The 21,074-nt window shown below is 37.5% G+C and overlaps 1 protein-coding gene across 1 annotated transcript in view; it reads right to left on the bottom strand.

Annotated features, from left to right (window-relative positions):
* Window positions 1-46: 46 nt before the first annotated feature.
* LOC139943018 (kinesin-like protein KIF21A) overlaps window positions 47-21,074 on the bottom strand; it is a 54,479-nt gene continuing 33,451 nt past the window's right edge. The window contains exons 21-34 of the mRNA XM_071939832.1: window positions 18,081-18,182; window positions 17,112-17,329; window positions 13,443-13,560; window positions 12,668-12,846; window positions 11,607-11,708; window positions 10,987-11,103; window positions 10,339-10,362; window positions 7,306-7,439; window positions 6,075-6,255; window positions 4,908-5,069; window positions 4,185-4,302; window positions 3,746-3,916; window positions 2,171-2,370; window positions 47-915 (exon numbers count right to left, since the gene is read on the bottom strand). Coding sequence (XP_071795933.1) covers window positions 795-915; window positions 2,171-2,370; window positions 3,746-3,916; window positions 4,185-4,302; window positions 4,908-5,069; window positions 6,075-6,255; window positions 7,306-7,439; window positions 10,339-10,362; window positions 10,987-11,103; window positions 11,607-11,708; window positions 12,668-12,846; window positions 13,443-13,560; window positions 17,112-17,329; window positions 18,081-18,182 — 1,947 coding nt within the window. The 3' untranslated portion in view covers window positions 47-794. The remainder of the gene's footprint in view (window positions 916-2,170; window positions 2,371-3,745; window positions 3,917-4,184; window positions 4,303-4,907; window positions 5,070-6,074; window positions 6,256-7,305; window positions 7,440-10,338; window positions 10,363-10,986; window positions 11,104-11,606; window positions 11,709-12,667; window positions 12,847-13,442; window positions 13,561-17,111; window positions 17,330-18,080; window positions 18,183-21,074) is intronic.

Below are 21,074 nucleotides of genomic sequence, written 5' to 3'. Positions count from 1 at the left end.
CATGCATGCCATGCCACGTGTGTGCTTCTTTTTGTTTCCATTGCTCTTATAAATCTGACTAGCCAAACATATTTCTAGTGCCACTGAAAGTCTGGGTTAATAAAAAAATCCCTGCTTGTTCTCTTTCTACTACTGGTTTGAAGTTGTGTTGCCACAGAGACCTTATCACAAACACTCGCATGCGGCAGTTAGTCATGGAATGAGGTGCATGCTGGTCTAGCCAGCGATCAGGTTTGATCGCTGGCTAGACCAGCATGCACCTCATTCAACAGTTGGCGCTTGCACAGTGGGTATTTATGAAAAGGTCTATTGACATGGATATGGATGCAGTAATAGTGACTAACACGTACCAGGAGTTTAGAACCCCAAAATAATAACAGGAAAATTTACTAAAAGCGAAAAATGATTTGGGTAACAGGGATTCCCTGGGACGTTAAGACGCTTAACAGTAAATTTTAAACAACTTCCTGTTAATTTCACTTCATTTAATTTAATACGAAGCCAAGGAGACTGTGAAGCCAACGAACCCAAGAAAAGCAAACTTAGTCACAATACCATTGTATACTAGAGCCAAGAGCCCCACGGAGAAAAACAGAAGGGAGATAAGCTCGGTTCATGCTTGAAGATAATACGTTACCACACCCGCGCTCATGGAAATACGGAAAATATAGCGTGTCTGCATCCCATATCCAACTTGGCCTTCCGCCTCGTTGGATATGGGAGGCAGAAGCGTTATATTTTTCCATATTCCACTCACGCTTGTATAATAACTTATATTAGTATATGTCAATAGTTCATATTTGACTAAGATTTGATAAACTATGCCATCTGACATGCAATCGAGTCCTGTCTGATAACGAGTATGATCGACGATGTACATTATTTGCCTTATAAGTCCAAACTTTCACAACATTACTATAAAAATTTAAATCAAATGCAGATCAATCATTCATGCAAAAAATAAAGAACAAATTGTAAAATAACATGTTTATGCATTTGGCATTAGAATGCGTGAAGTGTTATAAAACAAAATGGCATGCAGCATAAATGTTTACACAATAATAGTGAAAATTAGTACATTAAATTGAGTAAATAGTTGCAAATTAAATGTTTATGATACCATTTTATTAGAGTTGATTGATATTTAGTTTTGCATTTTGCGAATAAAGTTATTGAAATATTGATAATTTTCAGATAAAATTGCCAAAAGATAAGTGTTATTTTTAACATAAAAGTAAAGGGGAAAAATGGGAATATTTGAATTAGCATTCATATTTGTAAAGAGGGAAAATTTTGAATTGTTAAAAGCTTTGTATCACACAGATTTGACAATAAATTGACCTTGACTTCAAGTTGATATTTAAAGTTTTTGATTCTGGAATAATAAGACTTGACCTTCAGGTCTGGTCATGAATAATAGGCCTAAGATTCAACACAAGAATCAGAAACATTAACATCTTGTTTTTGTGATGTCGCAGAAACTGAATGTCTAGTTATTGTTATTACTTATCTAATATACTGGTAACTGTTGTGAGGATATGCAAATTTTTCTGTGCAAAAGTGGAATCAAAGTTGGTCATCATAAACCAACTACAATGGACTTACCGCGATGCTGTAATAAGATTCAATTCAATGATCAGCAACAATAACACCTTGTTTCAGTGATGTCGCAAAACATGAATGCCTATAGTTATTACTACTATCAATGTTTAAGGCAATGGACACTATTGGTAATTACTCAAAATAGTTACAAGCATAAAATCTTACTTGGTAACAAGTAATGGAGAGCTGTTGATAGTATACAAAGTTGTGAGAAACGGCTCCCTCTGAAGTGACGTATGTACATGTAGTTTTCAAGAAAGAAGTAATTTTCCAAGATTTTTATTTTTAGGATTTAGAATTAGATATTGAGGTCTCGAAATCAAGCATCTGAAAGCATCTGAAAGCACACAATGTATGTGACAAGCGTGTTTTTTCTTTCATATTTTCTCGCAACTTCAATGACCAATTGAGCTCAAATTTTCACAGGTTTGTTATTTTATGCATATGTTGAGATACACCCAGTGAGAAGACTGGTCTTTGACAATTACATATAGTGTCCAGTGTCTTTAACTGGTTTGAGAATATGAAAGTTTTCTGTGCAATATATGTGAATCCAAACTAGACTTACCTTGATGCTGTAAACACATGCGTCTTATTAGTAGCAATAGAGTTGATCGGACTTGTATGTGCTTTCATTTCTCCAATAAGTGAGCAGTCCCATAAATGCCATAACTTCAAGTAGCCTCCACGGCAGCCGCTAAGTAAGCAATCACGTCCTGGCAAGAAGTCTAATGCACAGATCCAGTCCTTGTGTGCACTGTTGATAGTCTGGAGAAGAGGTAGCGCAGTGTATGGTCAGAGAGGGTAACAATTATTGCTATTATTAATATATTTATTCGGCCAAAAACATTCAACATACAGGCGTGTACATTACTAAGTAAGAAACGTCATACATCAAGGATTGTCCAGATGCAAAATTGCATAATAAATATTGTAACACACAAATCCTGTGTCAATCACCACAACAAAACGGAGCAATGAAACACACTAAAAACCAGAATCTCTGCTTGAATTCCTGGCCGTTTTATTCCAGACGTCCAATCCTTACAAATCCACAGGTCTAGCCATAGGAAAACATCTCCAGGCGAGCGGGTTTCCCAATCTTCCAGCAGGGGGGCCCCACCAGCAACTAGCTCCACCGCGGAGCCGTGCTGGGCCCTCTACTGGCTGATTGGCACGAATGTTACAGTAGCAATCAAAATTAAGAGAAATTCACTGTGCCTTGGATTCATTCAATTCAATTAATCTTACATCCCAAAACGGGTAATTCAAATGCTTGCCTATGGTAAACAAATTGAATTATTAAACCAGTTCAAGGGCTAAATAATACAATAACAAGACAACAACAAATTTAAAATATGAAAAGAAAATACCTGGTGACTGGGTGATATAATTTATGGTCATTTTTAAGTGAGACTGTGGCGTGTTACGAGGGATAAGTGGGAATGAGTAGTGGTTTGTCGCAGAATATGGCACTCGCATACGACCAGACCTAGGGATCAACTGGCCGGCAAGCGCATCATGAAGCGGATGGTTAGCAACATTCAGTAGCATAGTTAGCTTGCCAGCCAGCAGATACTCATATGCTTTGTCAACTAACCTGCGCGACATCCCATGACTCCTTCCTGGTGCTTTTATAATAGACCTTATGCACATTACGTCATTTGAGTAGAGCGCCCTCACCTACAATGTACAGGTCAAAGGAAGGTCGCTCATTGGTCGATCCTGCACATCGAGCGTACGTAGACGTGCATCTGCCATTGTTGCGTCTTCATTTTACCTCTAACACCCGTCTTAGACCGCTCATGAGTCGCGCCTAACCAAACTCTGAATTACATGTAAGTACATGAAAAGTTCGACGTCTGAAACAGTTAGGAGCAGCTGGACGCGCTAGATGTAACAAAATCGACCCTTGCAATCGTTCGCAACGACTCTGGAGCGTCTTGGCTTCAGACATCGATCTTGTCATGAGCCGGACCAATGTAAATGTTATTTCTGAAACAAAAATTTATTTGGGTCGACCTAGAGTCGCTCCTAATCTATTTGATTTGGCACGACTCTGGTGCGTCTGTCTGAAACGGGTGTAAGATCTGGCTATTCAGACTTTGCACCAAACAAAACAAAATGAAATGAACTGAAATACCTTGAGTTGTTGTTTCTTTTCCAGATCCCATTTCTTAATACAAGCATCTCTTGATCCACTGAAGAGAAGTTGTTTATGAATAGCGATGGATTGTATCCCATCATAATGCGGAGGGTCTAGATTATGCTTTGCCGTTAAACAGCCAGTAGCACCACTTGGCACTTCAAACACCTGTTGAGTTATCATACAAGATAGTCAATCAATTAATCAATCAAATGCAGATATTTTTTTAATATTAAAATCGATTTTAAAATTTCTCTGTTTTTGTAAACTCTGTATGTTTGTAAATGAATAAACTGCTTGTTTTAAAAAGTAAAAACAATCAATTAATCAATTAATCAATCAATCAATTAATAGGTGTAAATTCTCAGATAAAATGGATGTTTCCCGTAATGGGCAAGAAAATAATAATAATTTTGAGGTTTGGTTTACTACTTGCCTTGATGTAGTGGTCTTTTGATCCAGCATACACGTAATCACAATCCTCCTGAGTGTCAACCACAACACACATAATAGCCGCTGACGGTCCACCAAACAATTTACAAATCGCTTGAAAACTGCAATACATAATATAAATACATAACAGGTATTTAACTTCACTCTGGAAAGGGGCACTTCTGTGAGTAAAATGTTAAGGCGCCAGAGCAAAAGCCAAGGACACCACTGTAATTGCTGTGGGTCCCTCTTGTTATTTCGCCTGGTTTATGGTAGTAATAATTCGTTCATGTACATTGTATTTGTAGTATAAGAACTGAGTAATAGTACACTTGCTTGCTTAGCAAACATATTCTTATGATGTGAATTGGGTCTTTTAATTCTAAACAACAAAAATGCATACCTGGGACCAATTAATAATAACAATTTCATATTGCTGTTAAGCAGAAAATACTGCTTAGCAAAAACTGGGTGGGGCACCAGTCACGACAATGTACAAAACACTGCCTAACCATTTTCTGTGCTAAGCAAAATCTGTGAGGGGCACCAGTCACAACGATGTTAACTTTATGGACTTTTTGGCTAGTATCAGTTTCTGTTGAGCAATACTTTTCTATGCTTAGCATGTGTTTTGTGCTAACATACTATATGCAATTGGGCCCTGAAGAAAAAAATAATGAGTCCTCTGGGACCACTTATTATAAGAACTGTTTCTTATGAAACTCACTTGTTAAGCGACCAGACTCTTATGATGTTCCCTGCAGCTGCATATAGTCTGGTTCCGGTATCGTTGACAGCGATATCATTGATCTGTGATTCTCCAGTTGGTAATGCAGCGCTGCGGTAGAGACTACTACCAGCGCTACTGTCTAATACATGGCCAGATGAACTGTGGGTAAATGATGTCATGGTAAAACACAATTTGGAGTTAAAGACAAGGTCATAGATTGGTAAATATAGTCTGGTTCCGGTATCATTGATAGCGATATCATTGATCTGAGATTCTCCAGTTGGTAATGCAGCGCTGCGATAGAGACTACTACCAGCGCTACTGTCTAATACATGGCCAGATGAACTGTGGGTAAATGAAGTCATGGTAAAACACAATATGGAGTTAAAGACAGGGTCATAGATTGGTAAATATAGTCTGGTTCCGGTATCATTGACAGCGATATCATTGATCTGAGATTCTCCAGTTGGTAATGCAGCGCTGCGGTATAGACTACTACCAGCGCTACTGTCTAATACATGGCCAGATGAACTGTGGGTAAATATCATTGTATTAATAACATCCACATGGAGTTTAAGGTATGATCATATTGGTAAATACTCCGATAGATGATCACCACTTTACGCACGGCTTAAAATTTTGAGAAAAATACACAGGGTTTGTAGCTCAAACTTTTTACTGAACCAGAAGATCGCACAAGACTAAAATCAAAACGAGAAAGAATTTCCTAAGTTCTGACGCGGTTGAACTGTTTTTATTTGAACAAGTTCATGTATTACAACAAGGTTTTGACAAGGCGCCTTAAGGAGTAGTCCCAGTCTATTTTCTATGTCATCCGCCCGGGGTAATAGTTAAAGAGCGGGACAGTTCTTTTCAGAACTGAGAAGTTTCTCGAACACCCAAACAATCTACTCCGCAGTATGTAGAATATCATTAGCATTTGACGGTGTAAGTTTTATGTAAATCTGTGATCTTCACGATTTTTGTTTCTTTCCAATTCTGTAACGTTCCTTTACGCAACACAAAAATCCAAGCTGAGTAATACGCATGTGAATTTGTTCAAAGAAATCAGGAAGGTACTGATTTTACAGTGCTTACACACATTGGTGCAAGGGTAAAACCAATGTTATATGAGAATGTTTATATAATTTTTACTAGACCTACCTTAATGTTTTGATACACTTTGCAGGTTCCCTGATATCCCATACTCTGATATACGCCGTGGATACACTGAATACTAAACCAAGCTTCTCACTGTATCGAACAGTCCCTACATTATTAGGATGACCAGCAAGGGTCGTCAGTTCTTGACCAGTCTCAAGTTTCCAAACTTTCACTGAGCGATCTGTAAAGGAAATTATGGTAGATTTGAAAAAACTATCAACTATTCTTGTTGAACTAGTTTATGACAAAGGAAATTATTATGTTATTGCTGGCAAAAAAAAATAATAATAAATATAAAAAAAAAAGAGAATTTAGTTACTTGCTAACTACGAAACATATGTAAATGCTTTTCTTGGTTGCGCTCGATGAAAAGCATTTCCCTGGTCTACGGCAACTGCTAATTTTGGTCTGAGGCACATGCTACATTTTCACATGTGCCGCCATCCCATGCCTGCGTATTTAACAGATTTTACTGCTGAGACAAAATCGAACATAGATTTACAAATTGGTTATCTAAAAAGAAGAAAAAAACTTCCTTAGCCAATGTATAAACTTTGTTTCAATAATAATTGTCAAATTGTTTGTGAATTCAACATAAACGCTAAAACTCATTTTATAAATATTGTAATGAGTATTTTTATGTTCAGAATTCTTATTAATTAAATACTAACATTTTATTTCAGAAATAAAAAACATGTTCTTCATTTGATGTGTTTTCCTGTTCTGAAACAAGCAAGACTTGCACAGTCTATAGTCTCACCTTTAGAACCACTGAATAAGAGTTCATCTGTAGCTTGTACTGATAGTACAGCTTTAGTGTGACCTGCTGCTGTATAGGAACAAACCAGTGGCTGCTTGCCTTGAGGTTTGAGGGCCACTAGGTTGATTATTATTAATAATATTACTTATAGTCTCACCTTTAGAACCACTGAATAAGAGTTCATCTGTAGCTTGTACTGATAGTACAGCTTTAGTGTGACCTTCTGCTGTATAGGAACAAACCAGTGGCTGCTTGCCTTGAGGTTTGAGGGCCACTAGGTTGATTATTATTAATAATATTACTTATAGTCTCACCTTTAGAACCACTGAATAAGAGTTCATCTGTAGCTTGTACTGATAATACAGCTTTAGTGTGACCTTCTGCTGTATAGGAACACACCAGTGGCTGCTTGCCTTGAGGTTTGAGGGCCACTAGGTTGATTATTATTAATAATATTACTTATAGTCTCACCTTTAGAACCACTGAATAAGAGTTCATCTGTAGCTTGTACTGATAGTACAGCTTTAGTGTGACCTTCTGCTGTATAGGAACACACCAGTGGCTGCTTGCCTTGAGGTTTGAGGGCAACTGGGTTGATTATCCCTCTGTAATACACAAAGCAAAATAAGTTTAGTTTAGGTCAAACGAAGAAGAATTCACTAGAGCGGGACTTGACCCTGCAAACTCTGGATCAGTGTACCTGAGCTCTATTAACTCAGGCATCCAGCCCTTTGTTGGCAGTACCCATATTTTGTCAATATCTTTGAGGTCCCTCAGACACAGTACTAAAGTCGGTTTAACTCATCGTTCAACCTGATCGAGTTCAACTCTGTGTGTCTGAATGGTACTAAACTTAGGCCGAATCGAGTCAACCCATAAAAGATAAACCGTCCAGGGAGGGGGTTTATCTTTAGACCACTTCGAGTTTATCTTTTAACACTGTGTGTGGACAGAATAAAAAAAGACCACATCTGGTTTAACTCACAACAGACGACCCATTGACCTCCGTAATCATTCTGTAAACACCGAATGGTAGAGAAGCGGGGTCGCGTTTTACCTCTTAAAACCAAAGATGAACCGTATCAGGTTGAACTCTGTGCTCTTTGAATGCAAAGGGAACAACTTATACATGTATGACTACCTTGAAAGTTAGACCGGTTCGGTCAAACTAAGAACGCTGTCTGTTCAGGGGAGCATGCAATGGACCCTTCCCATGAAATATGCTAATCACATTCACGCATGCATACAGACCCTGTTGGTTGGCAAACGCCGTAGAGTTGTGCACTAAGCAGACGCGCAATCGCATCTGCGTCACGCACCCATTAGCCGTGTACAAAACAGCGCGATGTTCCCTCATTTTGCCAACCAAAACGTTAGTGCGCACGCGCTATGTGCAATTTACATATTTCATGGGAAGGGTCTATTCAAACATACAACGACTACCACAAGTCTAGATAAGCGGCAGCAGAGGGATCACCTTAAGAGGAACCATTTACAAAGTAGGATTTAAGATCTTAAAGCTTTTTTTTATGTAGCTTAGTGCCCGTTTCTCATTTCTACTTGTGGCAGCCACTCTACTTGTGCAATTTACATATTTTATGGGAAGGGTCTATTCAAACATACAACGACTACCACAAGTCTAGATAAGCGGCAGCAGAGGGATCACCTTAAGAGGAACCATTTACAAAGTAGGATTTAAGATCTTAAAGCTTTTTTTTATGTAGCTTAGTGCCCGTTTCTCATTTCTACTTGTGGCAGCCACTTTTGACAGTCCTACTGCCCTATTTTCCTCTTGCACAGAAGTTCCCACTTCTAAAATCCTCTAAAGAATTCCTGAGATTCAAGTAAGCAATGAAGATACGATGGAGGGTGGTACCACCATGCCCCTAGATTAGTGGACAAGTCGTTAATGGTCCAACGCGGAGAGAAAGTCCAGTTGTGGCAGTGTTCTCGCAAGATCACAGCTCTCGCGCAAACTGCTGGTTGCCGACTTCTACTTTAAATGGGACCGTAGTCATGAGAGCAGTATGTCTCGCGGGGCCAGCAGTCTTGCGAGAATACCGCGGGAACTGCGGGGAGAGTCAGAACGATATCACTGCGACAGACATTTAACAACTTGTCCACAAATCTACCATGCCCCATACCGAGCAGCACATCTACATGTAGCAGGTTTTTGTGTAGATTTTTGTGTAGAAATGTGCCCATCTGGCAGAGTAGAGAGTGGTTGGTTGTTACTTAGTACCTAGTTTTACAAGGCAATGTCTACAAGTCATGCATTCATGTAGTAATTTGCGCCTCAAGCAAAATATCAAAGTACATACATTGGTAGACCTGATTTTATTTTCGAAGAGTGCAGCATTTTAGAATTTGCAATAGAAACTTCAACAAAAACAAAACTTGGGTACTAAATAAACGGCAAAGCTACCGTATAATTTCAGGACTGAAGACAAATATACAGAAAAAAACGAATAAATATATAAACATGCAAAAAGAAAAGAGAACACCACAAAAAGGACAAACCTTTAAACCATCTGAAATTATTGGGTTTTTGTGCAGTGGTCTAGTGGCTATTATATTAATAGTTGACTGCACATACATCAACAAAAAACTCTACACCATATCTTGACTGCACGTACATCAACAAATAACTCTACACCATATCTTGAATGCACGTACATTAACAAATAAATCTACACTATATCTTGAATGCATGTATATCAACAAATAACTCTACACTGTATCTTGAATGCATGTACATCAACAAATAACTCTACACTGTATCTTGAATGCATGTACATGTATATCAACAAATAACTCTACACTGTATCTTGAATGCATGTACATGTATATCAACAAATAACTCTACACTGTATCTTGAATGCATGTACATGTATATCAACAAATAACTCTACACTGTATCTTGAATGCATGTACATGTATATCAACAAATAACTCTACACTGTATCTTGAATGCATGTACATGTATATCAACAAATAACTCTACACTGTATCTTGAATGCATGTACATGTACATCAACAAATAACTCTACACTGTATCTTGAATGCATGTACATGTATATCAACAAATAACTCTACACTGTATCTTGAATGCATGTACATGTATATCAACAAATAACTCTACACTGTATCTTGAATGCATGTACATGTATATCAACAAATAACTCTACACTGTATCTTGAATGCATGTACATGTATATCAACAAATAACTCTACACTGTATCTTGAATGCATGTACATGTACATCAACAAATAACTCTACACTGTATCTTGAATGCATGTACATCAACAAATAACACTGCACTGTATATGTATCTTGAATGCACGTACATCAACAAATAACACTGCACTATATCGAAAGCAGTGACTATTCACAGCATGTACTAGTATACAGACAATTACAAGTTATACAAAAGATAAAATCAATGAGAAAGCAAAGACAAACAACATCTGGAAGGAAAAATATCAAGAATGAGATCAACCTACCCATCATCTTCCTCAGTTTGTTTACTAGAGTTTAAAAAGCAAATAACCATTGTGAACAGTATAGTAACATGACAAGAACTGAGAAATGTTCGTTATGAGCTATAACGATAACATGCTGGAAATAATGTTAATAATACTGAAGTCACAGCACACGTACATGTATTCTACTGTACCCAAGGCGCTGAGTACATACAAACTTTCAGAAAGATGTTATTTCGATAAGAGCACCACAGATGAAGCATTGGTTAAGTGTCTTGCTTAAGGTTACAAGTGTCACGGCTGGGGGACTCTCAATACTATGTCTTAGGTTAAAAGAGTCAAGTTTACGAGATAAGTAATGACAAGTCTACTTCTTAGATTCCAGAAGTCGTCTTTGTTGATTCCCGATCATTAGTTTGGTAAAAATTAATGAGTCAACAGAAGTGTTGACTGAAAAAGATTATTTATATTCTAGGAAACACTTCAAGAGTAGGGACTTAAACCCCAGTGCTTCTGGTAATAGCAAACACCCTCGTTTACAAGTTTCCTCAGGCGCGGAGCTACATCAACTAACTTCTTCTTGTTTCAGGCATTCTTGGTTTCATTACCAGAAATCAAGTAACAACAAAAATAAAGATAAGTAGGATTTTAAAAGTGAGAAATACGAACCTTCCATTACGTGAAGCAGCTGGTGAGTTGTTCTGAGTAAGACGAGAAAATACGTTGTCACTTCTGGCTTTATTGGGAGGTGGTGAGCTTGGAGGTGAGGGGTCTGGAGTATGCTCACTGCGCATGGCAAACAAAATAAAATATATATGATGAGTATAGACCTTTATCATGCGGTCACCATCTTGGTAATGCTCCCTGTTTCCAATAACAGTAATGAATGCTAACATTCATTGCGCTTGGCACCAGACTATTACACTATTTCGACCAGCCTCAGTTTGGTTACAATGAGTTGCAATGGAGTAAAATCAAGATGACTTTGTTGCGAGATAATAATGAGAGAAAAAACACCCTTGTCACATGAACTTGTGTGCTTTCAGATGCTTGATTTCGGGACCTCAAATCTAAATCTGAGGTCTCGAAATTAAACTCATGGAAAATTACTTCTTTCTCGAAAAACTATGTTACTACAATGTTTTATATTACTAACAGCTCTCCATTGCTTGTTACCAAGTATGTTTTTATGCTAACAATTGTTTGGAGTAATTACCAATAGTGTCCAGTGCCTTTAAAGGTTTTATAAAATAAGTCCCAGTTCTCTGAAACTTTCTAATGTAACTTACACTGAGGCGATAGGAGATGAGTGAGTGAGTGGTTGAGGAGCAAGAAGGTTATGAAGCTTCCTTCTGAGTAACGGAGATGAAGTATCAAGACGCTGACCAGGTCTGAAAAACAAACAATAACATAAGACAACATTGAATCGTGTTTCTCTGAAAAACTTGCAAACATGAAGCCAACCTATTAACATTACTATCAGAATTTATTATACGCCCTACTCTGCAATCTGGTGCGATATTATATGGTTACATCTCCAGGGGCCAATTTCATTGAGCTGCTTAAGCAAACAATTCGGTTACGCACGAAAATAGCTCACCCATTTTACACATGTTACTGGCCCAAATTTCATGCCATTAACATTGCTTTTGACTGGTATTGAGCTATTGTTTACTTAGCATAACAATTGACCGGTATTCTGATTTTACTAAGCAGTGATTTTTTTGCTTAAGCAGCTCTATGACATTGGGCCCAGTTCTTTAAGACAACATTTTTTTTTTAGGGCAAACCCCCCCCCCCCCCTCCGGAGAAATCACAACACTGGCTTCTGGAGATACATACATGTCTAGTAAAAACTGGCATGCTCTAGTGAGCATGCACCCTGAAGTCTTAACTTGGCCTGGGTGAGTTAAGAAGGGTGCATGTTCTTATGTGGTGCGAGGAAAGAAGCTGTATTTGTGTGAGTCTGACGATGATGCCAGGTTTTCAAACTGTTCATGTATGGAGCCATAGGGTAAGTGGAATGGCATTTACACCATAGCTACTTTTGGTTCTGCTTTTGTTATTGTGTTGCCCTCCCATTGTTAGGTGCTTTGTTCTTTGTATAGTGCCTTATAAATGCTTCTTATACATGTATAGGTAGTCTAGTTGGTAATACACTGCTCTAGAGTTGAAAGGGTCGTGGGTTTGAATCCCACCCGAGTAACATGCCTGTGAATTTATTCACAGTATACAGTGCTAACACACATCGGTGGGTAAAAACCAAAATTAATATTCTTTATCCCCGATGCAAATTTAACATCTCTTATTCTTATAAATGCTTTGTATTATATTATTTACTACTACTTACTTTTCCCTCCTTGCTGACGTGAGCCGAGGAGGAGGTAAGATGACAGTATCTGTAGAATGACTTGAGTCATCCCCTGAGTGTTCACTAGACTCCATAAGAGGCAAAAGAGGGGTAGGTTCACTGGGGTCCTTGGTGCCTGCATACAGAAGCTCTTCTTGGGTGGCTGTACGACGTCTTGCCTGGTAGGAAGATTAGAAAGGGGTACTTTAGGGTAATTTCATACCAAATAACCAAAAGTTCTAAAAAGTTTGTCAGGCCCCATCTAAGATTATTATTTTTGTATTTATCTTTATATCCGATCTCCTTGAAATAAAGGAAGACTTTAGTGCAATTAGAAATGAAAGTTAACGAAAACAATCGCTTCAAAATTTGTCACTACTTTCAGGAAGCCAATTTGTAAGAAGATACATGTATTGATAAACATCTTGTAAATTAGTTTGTATGAAAACCATTTTTTAAATACGGATTGCTGTTACCACTTTCTGCAACACTCAATAGCATGTTTACAATCCACTTAAGGATACATTGGAAGGATGACAATTAGAAAAATAGTTTCCGTACAGAAAATGTCATATGTTTTAGTCTGGATGCATTTTGTATCCTAGATGTGCTGGATTTGGGGCTTTATTTGCCAACCAAGGAAAAGTACTGGGGTGTTTCCCCCACCCCTTCCCCTTATGCCCTTGTTCACCGCAGCCCTGCCCACATTCTCAAGAAATATTCCCCTGAAAATGAAGGAAACCAATCAACCAAAGAATTGAAATTCTCAGCTTACCTTGTCCCTTGTTGTCCGAACCGGAATTTGAGAAGCAGGAATTGTGGGTAGTAGGCAATCAAAAGGAGGTAACGAACCAGTGTTAGCATGATTCTGCAATGCATTCTGGGTACTAGCACTTCATCCACCAATCACAAATCAGCAAAGACAGGAACGACATGCAGGCACAACGAAATATGGGATAACCGGGAAAGAAAGTAAAAACACTGTCATGGGTTAATTGGTGGAAATGTCATGCAGATACAACACTACGAAATCCACTCATTCAACATCAACTAATCAACTAAAACCATATCCACACATCAAAAACATACATCCAACTGAGAGAAGAACACACCATAAGCCCTTTTCACACTACTCTATTTCCCGGGTTGCCCCTGGGGAATAACAGCCAGCCTTTTCACACTACGAACCCTTTACCCCTGGAGTGCGTTTTGGCGACCCCAACGAGAAACATTGGTCATCGGTCGAGCGTTTTTCGCGTGTTCGGTTGAGCGCGGTGACGATGCTGCTCAGACCAACCGATAACCGTCTTGTTGAGACGGTTGGGCTTTGGTTGGGGTCGCCAAAACGCACTCCAGGTCTTCCCCAAGGTCTGCCTTGGCAAATGGGAATGGCCAACCCTGCTCTGGAGTAGTCTTGGGCATTCTTGAAACATACAACCAAAGCCTATGGAATAGGGACATATTGTGAAAGTGCGATGGGGCAACCCTTGGATAAAACAAAAGTCACATTGCCTTCCCCTAGGGCTGTATTCCATGGGGATAATAGTTCTATACAATGTGAAAAGGGCTGATCACTTGTTATTTGGTAAAAAATCTCATGCTTAAAAAAAAACTACAGACCAATCCATTCATCATCCACTAAGTCAACAAAATCAACTAATCATCAACTAACTGGATTGCACTTAAAACCATATAATGCAAGGAGGACACTCAATGGAACAGTTAGGGGGTGAAATCAGAAACATCTTAGTTTAATTACGAGACAAAAACATTTATGTTTTTCCTGTAAATTGACTTATTTATTTGTGCTTAAGTTAATTTGTCAATTTTGCAAGGTCAATGAAGAGGTTAAGGGAATCTTTATTGAGGTATTTTTACAAGATTTGGTCCAGCACAAACTACAGTGTATAAGTTACTATGTGAATATGCTTATCAAGACATGTTGAGTCTCAACCAATAAGGTCAGGGCTTAGGAAGATCCTTCAGTTAAAAAAGCCGATGGTCGAGTGAAATGGCAAGCACTGGTCTTGCTTGCTAGTTCAAAGGAATCCCAATTTCATTTTAAATATGAATCGTGAAATACTATCAAGGTCAGGAATTTCATATGAAGAAACAAAGCTCCAATCTTAACTATTTAATAACAAGGCACAACAAGAGAGGCCAGAGTTCAACTCTCTGTTTTAGAGCTATTGCAGTCTGCAGTTTGCAGTTTACTCGGGAAGAGGACAAATTAGTTAGGGTATTTTCATTAACTTAAATTAACTTTTTTATTTGTGCTTAAATTAATTTCTCAATTTTAAAAGGTCAATGAAGAGGTTAAGGGAATCTTTATTGAGATATTTTACAACATTTGGTCCTGCACAAACTACAGTGTATAAGTTACTATGGGAGTACGCTTATCAAGACATGTTGAGTCTCAACCAATGAGGTCAGGGCTAAGGAAGATCCTTGAGTTGAAAAAGCTGATGGTCGGGTGAAATGGCAAGCACAGGTACTAACCCTGAAATATAGCCTCAACAAATAATGTAAATAAATATTGATTTACTTCTTGGTAATGACGAGCATTTTCAGAGCTTGAAAAATAAGTATTAAGAAAACCAGGAAAGCTATGATGATTACTGAGAACCAACTGAGCAGTTCGAAACATTCAAATCGGATTAACAAAAGATAATCCAGATTATTAATCAAAATTATTAAAACAAATTATTAATCCAAATTATTAATCCATCCAAATAAATGAAGGCCAAAGAGTCAGATTGTAGCACAAGGTTTGAAGACAGGACCATTCGTCAAAAAGAGATGAATTTCAGGGAAAAACATTGGAAACACACATAAATTGTCATAAAGAATAAACAAACAAATGCAAAAATAATAAGAGAACGTTAATAACAGAATGAAAATAATGAAAGTAGTTAAAAAAATAACAAGCATGAAAAGCACACCAGTAGACAGTAAATAATAAGACAGGAACAGACAAAAGAAAGGGAGGAATTGAAAATAAATATGGACCAAGGAAGAAGCAGAAAAAAAACAAGGAAAGAAAAGGAAAAATGAATTAAAAACTCAGCAATAAAAGACCAGTGGCCTGAGGTCATATTATAACTGTTGACTACTTTCATGACTATAGGAATAATTATCTCGAAATGTAATATCTCAGATAAATATCGTATTTCAAAATTTGTCTTTTCATAAATTATAAAAAAAAATCTTGAAAGTCCGTTTTTTTTAAAATTACAATGTTTTTGTTTTAATATGACCTCAGTAAATGCAATACCAAAAGACCACACATTGATTACATAAACACATCATTCATTGCTGTCATGCACACATTAAAATATTGTAAAGAAATGTATTGTAAAAATACACATACATGTACACACATCCCAATAACAATACTTTAAAAGAAATATGTGACATGTTTATAGAACATTTCTTCACTTCTTGAAATAATAAAGTACATTTGTTGAGAAATAAAGGAGAAAAAAAGAGAATGACCATCATTTTTTTATTTTGTTTTGTTAGATCAAGAAACAAAAACATTTTCTTTCCTGAATGAATTGATATAAACGAGGTAGTCAAGAAAGATAATTTAACAAAACTTTTGTGAGCAGTTAAAAAAAAAACTCTTTGCGAATTAAAGAGATGAACAATTTCCATGTAACATGACCAGACAACAAGATGTGGTAACCAAATTTCATGACTCATGGATTTCATCTGATGTACATGATTAGGGCTAAATAGTTGTACTACATGTAGCTGGAAAAGTGAAGATTATTTAATTATCACTTTGCTGTGACTCCGCCTGGTATTCTTTTACTGAATTTGTTTAGACTTTTAAAATGTTCAAGGCCGGCTGCTTGGAGATAGTGAAGGCATGTTGCGCGTAGGCTGAAGGAAGATAACAAAGTATTCAAGGTCACCAATTTAACGTCCCCACTAACCAGAAAAATACGCTTAAAGGCAGTGGACACTATTGGTAATTGTAATTACTCAAAATAATTATCAGCATAAAACCTTACTTGGTAACAAGCAATGGGGAGAAGTTGATAGTATAAAACATTGTGAGAAACGGCTCCCTCTAAAGAAACATAGTTTTCGAGAAAGAAGTAATTTTTCCACAAATTTGATTTTGAGACCTCAAGTTTAGAATTTGAGGTCTCGAAATCAAGCATCTAAAAGCACACAATTTGTGTGACAAGGGTGTTTTTTTCTTTCATAGTTATCTCACAACTCCGACGCCCAATCAAGCTCAAATTTTCACAGGTTTGTTACTTTATGCATATGTTGAGATCCACCAAGTGAGAAGACTGGTCTTTGATAATTACCAATAATGTCCACGGTCTTTAAATATAAAGTGCTGATTCTTGGCCGAACGTAAAAGAAAAGTTTCAGCTCCCAATAAGCAGAGTCATAAAATTAGACCCAGATGACTAAAGTGACTAACCTTGTTTCGATGGGCGAGGGCGCTCTGGAGCTTTCAGCACTACTACTGCTCTCTGGTTCCGGTTGGACATAAAGACCATCAAACTCTACATCTAGTTCCTCCTGTTCCGATAAGACGTGTTGAAGGAGCTGGGCTTGAAGGAAACTATTCTGCTCCTCCTGGTGGAGTTTGGCTTCTAACTCCTTCACTTGGGACTCCTTCTGAGATGCGTGCTGACCCTGAGTTTCAATGGAAATGAAATGACTAGATTAGATTCAATTTAGAGCTGCTAAGCATACAAATTTGCTTAGCATGAATTTTGATAAAAACAGGATTACCAAACAAATTTCCATTTGTTGCATATTGCTTGTTACTTTTATTCAGCTTTTATTTTGCTTATCCAAAAAATCACATGGAATTTTGTTTGGTAATCCTGTTTTTATCAAGGCAAACATTTTATGATGAGCAAATTTACAAGTACTCAATGAAAGAATTGAAATTGCCATACATGTAGCTCTTAAACTGTTAAGAATACATGTACATGTACATAACAATATGATAGGCCTATATAGTCAATATCTTTGTTTGGTGGTGCCAGTCAGAAGCCAATCAACTGTTAGCTGCTGTGCAGCAGATTAGTATACATTACAAAACTTTATAGATTTGCCTGTTGCTATGACAGTACCTCTGCTGTGGGGAGTTCGACCAATGATCAGAAAGTGGGTTGTGACTAATGCCAAGAAAACTAATTGAAAACTCTGAAGTATTGAAAGAAAATTTGAGTTAAAGATAAAATTCATAAAAAATTTGAATTATTAGTAGATCATTTGTTGTGCTACTTTGTGACTTTGCTGAGATATTGTAAAATGGTGCAAACTCTAGGCAGGTCAGCATTAAGGGGGAGGCAAGCTCTGTTACACATAATGGAACCCCATTGATAGCCGCTCCCTCTCCTCCTTCCACCCAATGGAGTTTGCATTAATCTCAAACCTTATTGATAGTCAGCTGTAGGAAGTGTTCCAGCATGTATTTAGCCTCCTGCAACGAGCAGTGATCAATGACAACAGCAACATCTCCTGCATCAACCTCATCCTGGGAAGTTATCAAGCAAACAAAACGGCTTGTTAAGAAGACTAAACATACACAACTTAAATACACACGTACATGTAATTTCTATGATTTGGTGCCATTTTGTACGGAAAACAACAACTTAATGTATTGATGTTTGGCAAAACAAAACTCTGATGGTTTACCACTTGTACTACAAAAACAAAATAACATTACTAATAAAACACTGAAATAAAGAAAGGGGAAAAAAGAAAGAAAAATGTAGTAGTTTTAAAATTCTTTACCAAGTCAATGCTGCATAAAATGACAAGAAGTGCACAATCAGGCTTCAAATGGTCTAAAAATGTGTTACAATTTTAAATGATTTGTGTCAACAGAAGAGTTCAACTTGCGTTTAGGGTGAGGTACATGTATGCCATGAAATAAGGGACAAATTTAAAGAAAGAGATTTCCTTGTAAGACGGTGGCAGTTTATTTTTTATTGTTTTCAATAATGTAATGACTAACAAACGAGATCACTCCAATTGAGAAGTTTAACAGCATTGGTGTAGTAAAGATTTCCAAAATTACATGAATGAAATAAACTTTTTGTAGAGGTTGGGAAAATAAAAGTCAGTCACTCAAGATGTTCGGGTTCAGAAAACTTCTACATGTACCTCCATGAGAAAACCTACTGGGTAAAAAACATACGCAAGTATCTGGCACTCATACATGTAGGTGTCACACAGTCATGGTTCTATTTTACTACACGGGGAAAAAAGAGCGGGAAAAAAGAGCTGTATTACACTTTCCTCATTTTCATTTTTGTCTGCACACTTTTTGACTGAAAAACGACTATTATTAGGCTATCAATAAGACTGGGGTTGTTATGAAATCACATAGATTTTGTTTGACCCTTTGATGATCGGGGTTAAATTTGTGAGAAATGGAAGTTAAAAAATAGAGGATAACTATTTGAATTTGGAGAAAATCATGAAACAAATTCGTAAAAAAAGATCCATATGTTTTGCTCTTTTTGGATTTGTTATAAATGAAATTTTGGTACAAACAATCATGTTTTAAAAGGGCTACACAAACATAATAAAAATAAAATCATAAACTCATACACCAGACATCATGTAAAATCACTGTGGGTAAAACACACATGGTCATGCTACAGGTATCACTAGTACACACCATCAAACCATTCTACACTGTGACCACAAGTACAACCCTTGTGCAACTAACTTTATACATATTCATGTAACCATGGTAACACACAGAGTGCAATAAGCCATTTGCATGTTACTTTTGAATGTTGTCTGCAGCTGGTTGTCTGGTACAATGACATGCGTCATCACAAGCTAACACTATTCAATTGTTGCACGCTGTGACGGGGTCCATTGGTGTTTTGTACACCCGAGGGGAAAATGGCACCCGGGGCAGGGGGGGGGGCCTTTGTAGTGTTTTGTTTGCGTGACATCACGGTGAAAAGTCACTCAAACCACAGCGTGCAACAATGGTTTTGTTATACCTTGGTAACATGATTATTTCTCTTATCAAATTTATGTTGTCATCTTCAAACGTTATAATGACGGAGTATGCATAGTTTGATAAGCAGACAAACAGTTGTTTAAATAAGAAACCATTCTTCACTGTTCCCTCGAACCCGGGGCCGTTTCGTACTAAGCGCTGGAAATCGACCAACAGTGGGAACGATCAAGTTGATGTACATGTACACTGGTTAACATCAATCATGTTACCCGCCGCTCTGTGCAGCCATGGTACATGCGTATTTGTTGCACGGCACATAATGGTTCTCGACCAATCGTACTTCACAATTTGTTACCGAGGTATAACAATTAACTTTGAATTTCTCAGACTATCGAGACAGTTGCTATGTACTATGATTAGGGCAAACTTTTGCTTAGTTACGCAGGAGCACGTGAACACCCATACAGGACTCTGAATGGATGTGTAGGGCACAATGGTACCAGGGTTTGCTTGTCTGGAGGATCTTATACAAAAGCTTGCCCGAACCATTTGACATAGCAACTGTCTCTATAGTCTGAGGAATTCAAATGTAAGCGGTACATTGTGACTAAGCAAGTCATTGTGCCAGACATTATTAAAACTCGCAAATGGCTTATTGACTAGAGTGCTTACATGTACATGTAACTTGTCCTGCATTCTAAAGTGTGCAGGAGCATGTGCACTCAGATGTCAAAGCGTAGATTTTGCATGCATTGTTGATATATTTCTTCGCGAGATCGCGTATTGCATTGCAGGATGATGTAATGAAATTTTGTAAAGTTGCTGCACAAGGTTTGTACGAAAATGTAACACATAATCCACATACCCATGTTCCCTCCTGTTGTGAGAAAAAAAAACAATAAAGTAGATTAAATAAATAAAATCAACACAAGTCCTTCAATTACAATCATCAAACCAAACAATAGACAAAAATTAGTATTTGATTTTTCACCTGCCTCTGCCATCATTTAAAAAATTAAGTTTTTTTTTTTTCCTTAAATTAAAAAAAAATATCTTTTGATTAGACACTACTCAGTACGCACACAGCTCTTTATCCAGTGGTGCTGAAAAGAGGAGAGGTACGTATGTGTCAAGCATGAGAATGGGCCATGATGACAAAACAGGAAATCCATTTTGTGCGTAGCAAATCAGAAAAATGCATTGTCCGGATTTGGGGAAATGTCCAGAATTTGGGCAAGGTGACCCAGCCGTCAGCTGTGCATTTAGTGAACTTTTGTCAGTAGACTTTTCAAATATTTCACACATGTTCCTTTGCTGCTGAATGGGTAAGCTTACAATTTCTGAGTAGAGAAGAGGGATTAGCGACATCCTAATGAATATCCCCTATAACTCACCCCAAATTGTTTATATCAAAATCAAACTGAACTCATAGACCACAAATTT

Source organism: Asterias amurensis, chromosome 10 (genome assembly GCF_032118995.1).
Source record: "Asterias amurensis chromosome 10, ASM3211899v1".
NCBI lineage: Eukaryota > Metazoa > Echinodermata > Asteroidea > Forcipulatida > Asteriidae > Asterias > Asterias amurensis.
The sequence above is the reverse complement of the archived record's forward strand: the minus strand, read 5'-3'. Positions and strand labels throughout refer to the sequence as shown.